At 42.1% G+C, this 7,043-nt stretch overlaps 1 protein-coding gene and 1 long non-coding RNA gene across 2 annotated transcripts; one reads left to right on the forward strand and one right to left on the reverse strand.

Annotated features, from left to right (window-relative positions):
* Positions 1-580: 580 nt before the first annotated feature.
* On the reverse strand, positions 581-2,009 carry LOC133113978 (uncharacterized). Its single transcript, XR_009705525.1, has 3 exons — positions 1,957-2,009; positions 1,194-1,275; positions 581-823 (listed from the first exon to the last, which is right to left on the reverse strand). It is a non-coding gene; the product is annotated as an uncharacterized LOC133113978 (long non-coding RNA).
* Positions 2,010-4,975: 2,966 nt separating this feature from the next.
* On the forward strand, positions 4,976-6,308 carry LOC133115212 (interferon a3-like). Its single transcript, XM_061225007.1, has 5 exons — positions 4,976-5,104; positions 5,396-5,470; positions 5,565-5,714; positions 5,803-5,877; positions 6,197-6,308. The coding sequence occupies exons 1-5, from the start codon at positions 4,976-4,978 to the stop codon at positions 6,296-6,298; spliced, it is 531 nt and encodes a 176-aa protein (XP_061080991.1). The 3' UTR covers positions 6,299-6,308.
* The last annotated feature ends 735 nt before the right edge of the window (positions 6,309-7,043 follow it).

Below are 7,043 nucleotides of genomic sequence, written 5' to 3' on the forward strand. Positions count from 1 at the left end.
TGACTTCAGCTCTTGCACTCCAAGAAGAAAGGGGTCCAATAGGGTCCAGGTAATAGCGACTCAGAAGAACCCTTTCTATTTCAACGGTTCTTTGATGGGCAAGATGGTTCAATCTGGAAGCTCACAGCTGTACCACCTACGGGACCATAGATGGTTTCATTAAGAACTGGAAATGGTTCCCCGATGAAGACAAACCAAAGAGCTGTTTCTGCTGAGAGTGAATGAAAGATGAAAATCACAGATTGCGCACAGACCTACAGGGATGAAAAGCATCTTCACACCATCATGTTTGACTGTTGGAATGGGGTTCTTCCGGTCAGATGCTGGATTTGCTTTAGGCCAGACATAACGGGACTTTAAACTATATAATAAAATGCGCATTACGTCATTAAACATTTGTGTTTTCTTCCTTTCTGAAGACAACTGACAGCAATAAAAAATACTGACCTTCAGCCGTTATGTATAACACATTTTATTTTCCTCTTAGTGTAAGAACAGTAAAGGTACATTCATACAAATTCTTTTCATTCATCATCTCCCATTAGTCTGTAAGGGGTTAACAGTGTAAAAATGTGCTACATATACATAATGGACATAATAGAGCATGGATACATAATTTCACTTTACTTTTGATACATTATTCTTTAGGGAAAAGTTATATAATTGGCGACGTTTCATAGGCAGACTTGACTTCAGCTCTTGCACTCCAAGAAGAAAGGGGTCCAATAGGGTCCAGGTAATAGCGACTCAGAGGAACCCTTTCTATTTCAACGGTTCTTTGATGGGCAAGATGGTTCAATCTGGAAGCTCACAGCTGTACCACCTACGGGACCATAGATGGTTTCATTAAGAACTGGAAATGGTTCCCCGATGAAGACAAACCAAAGAGCTGTTTCTGCTGAGAGTGAATGAAAGATGAAAATCACAGATTGCGCACAGACCTACAGGGATGAAAAGCATCTTCACACCATCATGTTTGACTGTTGGAATGGGGTTCTTCCGGTCAGATGCTGGATTTGCTTTAGGCCAGACATAACGGGACTTTAAACTATATAATAAAATGCGCATTACGGCCAACCTTACAGGCACACTCGCCCTTCAAACACACAACTCTCACGTCAATCTGTGACAGAGGATTTTCGGTAGACCCTACTTTTCATAACAAGCAACTTCGGAACAAAACTGCCCCATACCTTGCTTTCGAGTGAAGTCTATCCGTCACCCACGCTACAGCACAGTCAGCCTAAAGTAGCCGGCTAGGACACCAACCACCACCTAAGGTCACAATATACAAGCTTTTTCCAATTGAGCTACTTCAGCATTGTAGGGGCTAAACATTTATTAATTGATATGATGATTAAAAGATTGTACTTATAAGAACGATTGATTTCTTTAACAACCCCGACCGGAGATTGTACTAAGTTTGAGCCAGGTAGAAAGTTACACCACATACAAACTTCCGCCTCTTTTCAATGTTTGGGACGTGTCCGTATAATAGGCTCCACGAATCGGTAACATCCCGAGACAAACACCTGTATAAGGTTCTGTCAGGAAAACCCAGTGGCTATAGTTCCTACCTGCTCACACATTTTGTCTAAAGATCTGAAACTATTAACTGTCAAAAATAATATATAATAGAGGAAATCATGAAGGGAGGGGGTACTTATATCAGGGCATTGTATAGGCAAGTTTTGCTCTTTTACTTTGTTATCACGAAATCGGGAAAATGTCTTCATATAGCCTCTCGCAACTTCGGAACAAAACTGCCCCAAACCTTGCTATCGTGTGAAGTCTATCCGTCACCCACGCTACAGCACAGTCAGCCTAAAGTAGCCGGCTAGGATACCAACCACCACCTAAGGTTACAATATGAAGGCTTTTTTCGATTGAGCTACTTAAGCATTTTAGGAGCTAAACATTTATTCATTGACATGATGATTAAAAGATTGTACTTACAAGAACGATTGATTTCTTTAACAACCCCGACCGGAGAATGCACTAAGTCTGAGCCAGGTAGAAAGTTTCACCACATACAAACTTCCGCCTCTTTTCAACGTTTGGGACGTGTCCGTATAATAGGCTCCACGAATCGGTAACAACCCGAGACAAACACCTATATAAGGTTCCGTCGGTAACAACCCGAGACACACACCTATATAAGGTCCCGTCAGGAACACCCCGTGACTATAGTACCTACCTGTTCACACAATTTGTCTAAATATCTGAAACTATTAACTGTCAAAAATAATATATAATAGAGGAAATCAGGAAGGGAGGGGGTACTTATATCAGGGCATTGTATAGGCAAGTTTTGCTCTTTTACGCTGTTATCACGAAATCGGGAAAATGCCTTCATATAGCCTCTCGCAACTTCGGAACAAAACTGCCCCATACCTTGCTATCGTGTGAAGTCTATCCGTCACCCACGCTACAGCACAGTCAGCCTAAAGTAGCCGGCTAGGACACCAACCACCATTTACATTACATTTTAGTCATTTGGCAGACGCTTTTAATCCAAAGCGACTTACAAGTGCATAGGTTCTACCATAAGTCAGAGCATCACATCCAGAAACTAGCAAAATACACAGGAAATGCTCTTCTAAACATAGTTGTCATCAGAAGTTTTTTTATTTATTTTTTTATTTTTGGGGGGGGGGGGGGGGGGTTAGACAAGGATAGGGATATCAGAAAGGAGGGGCAGGGGAAATCAGGAGGGAGGACTAAGGTAGAGTTTGAAAAGGTGGGTTTTGAGTCTGCGTCGAAATAGGGGGAGGGATTCTGCTGTTCTGACAGTGGTAGGCAGGTCATTCCACCACTGAGGAACCAGAACGGAAAACAGGCGTGAACGTGCAGCTCGACCGCCAGGTGCACGTAGAGAGGGAACCGTAAGGCGACCAGAGCTGGCAGACCGGAGTGGTCTAGCTGGGGAGTAGGGAGTGATCAGGGATTGTATGTAAGGTGGGGCAGTCCCCTTAGCAGCCTGAAATGCCAACACTAGGGCCTTGAAACGGATGCGTGCGGCAATGGGAAGCCAGTGGAGGCCAATGAGAAGCGGGGTGACATGAGCCGACCTGGGCTGATTGGTGATCAGGCGGGCTGCAGCATTCTGGACCAGCTGGAGGGGCTTGATGGCACACGCTGGGAGACCGGCTAGGAGGGAGTTGCAGTAATCCAGGCGGGAAATGACGAGCGCCGGGACTAGGAGCTGGGTGGCTTTCTCAGTCAGGAGATGACGGATACGGCGTATATTATACAGAAAGAACCTGCAGGTTCTGGCAGTGGAGGATACTTGTGGAGCCAGGGTGAGGCAGTTATCAAGAGTCACCCCAAGATTCTTTGCCGTACGGGAGGAGGAAACTACAAACACTTGTTGAAATAGGCTACAAACGCGGGAGCTTTGTGCTACCCGTAGCTAAGTAGCCGACTGTATAGCCTGGAAGACAATTTACTGAACAGTCGTCCTATACGCGTTGTTCACGGACTTTACGCATGTACGTTAATAGGTACATAATTTCAGTCACTACATATGTCTGACTTTCATGTTCATCATTATTCATACAACATAACTTCAGCCAGTACAAGAGCCTGTAACGCCATTGACGGAAGGTTCACTACAGCAAAATTCCTTTCCTTGGTAGATGGACCGTGCTTCCCGAAAGTAATTCCCGAAAATTCAAACTTCGAAACCGTTTAAATATAAAATCTCACAGCTACAATGGCGAGCATTTCAAGCTCGGAGGTGAAGAAACAAAGTCAACGCTTTAAAGCATGGACGGGAGAAAGTTCTTATACCAGTTTATTATTTGCTGCGCACAGAACTTCTGCGAAGGCTGCGACTGGATTCAGCGCGGATTCAGGCGGGTGGGTGGCGAATCCCTCTCTCTGCTCAGTGAGACTGTCAGTTGACGTGTCCGTATAATAGGCTCCACGAATCGGGAACATCCCGAGACATACACCGGTATAAGGTTCTGTCAGGAACACCCCGTGACTATAGTTCCTACCTGCTCACACATTTTGTCTAAAGATCTGAAACTATTAACTGTCAAAAATAATATATAATAGAGGAAATCATGAAGGGAGGGGGTACTTATATCAGGGCATTGTATAGGCAAGTTTTGCTATTTTACTCTGTTATCACGAAATCGGGAAAATGTCTTCATATAGCCTCTCGCAACTTCGGAACAAAACTGCCCCATACCTTGCTATCGTGTGAAGTCTATCCGTCACCCACGCTACAGCACAGTCAGCCTAAAGTAGCCGGCTAGGATACCAACCACCACCTACGGTTACAATATAAAGCCTTTTTCTAATTGAGCTACTTCAGCAATGTTTGGGACGTGTCCGTATAATAGGCTCCACGAATCGGTAACATGCACCGGTGTATCCCGAGACATACACCGGTATGTAAATGAAAAATGCTATCAATAAATAAAATCTCAGACATCTGAAGCAGTTAATATGACGCTATTATCACAACCTTTACCACTAGTTTCATCTGTGCTGATACTGTTGGTTACTTAATAGCCTGTTTCAGATAAAATTACGCCAAATCTGTTTACATGACGTTGCTCCAGACTTGTTGAAATAGGCTACAAACGCGGGAGCTTTGTGCTGGCCGTAGCTACGTAGCCGACTGTATAGCCGACTGTATAGCCTGGAAGACAATTTACTGAACAGTCGTCCTATACGCGTTGTTCACGGACTTTACACATGTACGTTAATAGGTACACGATTTCAGTCACTACATATTTGTTTGACTTTCATGTTTATTATTATTTATACAACATAACTGTGGCCAGTACAAGAGCCTGGAACGCCATAGACGGCAGGCTCACAACAGCAAAATTCCCTTACTTAGTAGATGGAACTACTAACTACTAACCCGAAAGTAACTAGTATAAATATAACATCTCACAGCCACAATGGAGTGCATTACAAACTCAGAGTTGAAGAAACAAAGTCAACGCTTTAGAGCATGGACGGGAGAAAGTTCTTATCCCTGTTTATTATTTGCAGCGCGCAGGACTTCTGCGAAGGCTGCGACTGGATTCAGCGCGGATTCGGGCGGGTGGGCGGCGAATCCCTCTCTCTGCTCAGTGACATGGTCAGTTGACAAGACATTCTAATATCTTCTACTGTAGCAAAATAAAACATGAATTTGGGAATTTCTTATAGAACTTCACAGCTCATGCGCGACGCCTGTGTAGAACGAAATAAAAAATGCAACGGGTGGATATTACATTGGCAGTTGAGCCCTTTCGGTATCAAGATATGAAATCGCGCATTCGTTCCGTGTTGCTTGTTGGCATGTATCGTGTTATCATGAACAAGTCCTCTTGTTTTCTGGGTTAAGTCAGATGCAATTTATAGTAATACTGAAGTTACTTTTTTGCAGGGTGGAGATATTACTGATGATAAGGTACCTGTACCTTTCCCAAAAACCCTGTACAGGAGCATCCGGAACGCAGAGGTATGTTATTCCACTATCGATCTGTTAAGAGCAGTTGATTTTCTGCTCTCTACTCAACCACTTCACTATCCTACAACTTTTCCTTCCTATGTAGATGGACGACAAAGTCAAATTCCTGCACGAGGCCATTGATCAGATCATCGAACTGTTTGATGGGAATTTGGATGCTGTGACATGGAACAAGCTGAAAGTGGAGCACTTTCTCACTCTCCTTGACCGACAGTCTCGCGAACTTGAGAAATGTGTAAGTAGCTACAGCACAACAAGAGAAGTGACCTGTTCAAAACTTTACCAAATATACAGGAAATAAACTTATCCTTTATCTCTCACAGGTTTCTTCTGCAAGCAAGTATGAGAGGAGACTGGATGGATACTTCAGAAAGTTGAAAAATGTCTTAAAGCAGAGGGTAAGTTATTCATCCTCATGGATATGTCAAACTGTGCCATAATATTAATCTAATAACAACAACAAGGTTTTAAACAACTTCTTATTCATTGCACCTGAACCGCTTTACAAAAAGGACAGAAAGCATAGATACAACGATTGGATTTAATAAACAAATGCAAAACACGCAGAACAAACAACAGTTAAAGTAATGTTTACATGTATATTTCCACATGCTTATTGGGGTATATATACCCTCAAATGTAGTTAAACATAGTATCCACAAACCTATGATAGTAGCCGTGAAGCGGTCCATTTATTTATTCTGTTCTATTTTTCAGAAGTATGACGCACATTCATGGGAACTCATCAGAAAAGAAGTGAAACGCCATCTTCAAAGACTGGACATGATTTCGGCTGCAATGAAGACACCAGCAAATTAATCACCAAAGCATGGCCCTGCGCACCTTACTTTGTCAGAGAAAGAGCGTACATATGATGGGATCAAAAAATGACTATGTATTTTAAAGTCTATTATTTATCCATACATTTATTCAATTAAATGTATTTATTAATCTACTTATTTTTAATTTGTGAAATGATAAAATGTATTTGAAAATATGTTGATGTATTCCCTTCCAAAGTGTGATCATGGAAACAAAACAAAAAAATTATATATTTTTAAATTAAACATTTGTGTTTTCTTCCTTTCTGAAGACAACTGACAGCAATAAAAAATACTGACCTTCAGCCGTTATGTACAACACATTTTATTTTCCTCTTAGTGTAAGAACAGTAAAGGTACATTCATACAAATTCTTTTCATTCATCATCTCCCATTAGTCTGTAAGGATAACAGTGTAAAAATGTGCTACATATACATAATGGACATAATAGAGCATGGATACATAATTTCACTTTACTTTTGATACATTATTCTTTAGGGAAAAGTTATATAATTGGCGACGTTTCATAGGCAGACTTGACTTCAGCTCTTGCACTCCAAGAAGAAAGGGGTCCAACAGGGTCCAGGTAATAGCGACTCAGAGGAACCCTATCTATTTCAACGGTTCTTTGATGGGCAAGATGGTTCAATCTGGAAGCTCACAGATGTACCACCTACGGGACCATAGATGGTTTCATTAAGAACTGGAAATGGTTCCCCGATGAAGACAAACCAAAGAGCTG

This window comes from Conger conger, chromosome 16 (genome assembly GCF_963514075.1).
Source record: "Conger conger chromosome 16, fConCon1.1, whole genome shotgun sequence".
Classification (NCBI taxonomy): Eukaryota; Metazoa; Chordata; class Actinopteri; order Anguilliformes; family Congridae; genus Conger; species Conger conger.

What these genes read in the sequence shown, in the direction of transcription:
- LOC133115212 (XM_061225007.1), top strand. Translation starts at nt 4,976, where the DNA reads ATGGACGGGAGAAAGTTCTTATCCCTGTTTATTATTTGCAGCGCGCAG. An exon ending in CTCGCGAACTTGAGAAATGT is followed by an intron (nt 5,715 to 5,802) that starts GTAAGTAGCTAC and finishes TATCTCTCACAG; the next exon opens with GTTTCTTCTGCAAGCAAGTA. An exon ending in AAAATGTCTTAAAGCAGAGG is followed by an intron (nt 5,878 to 6,196) that starts GTAAGTTATTCA and finishes TCTATTTTTCAG; the next exon opens with AAGTATGACGCACATTCATG.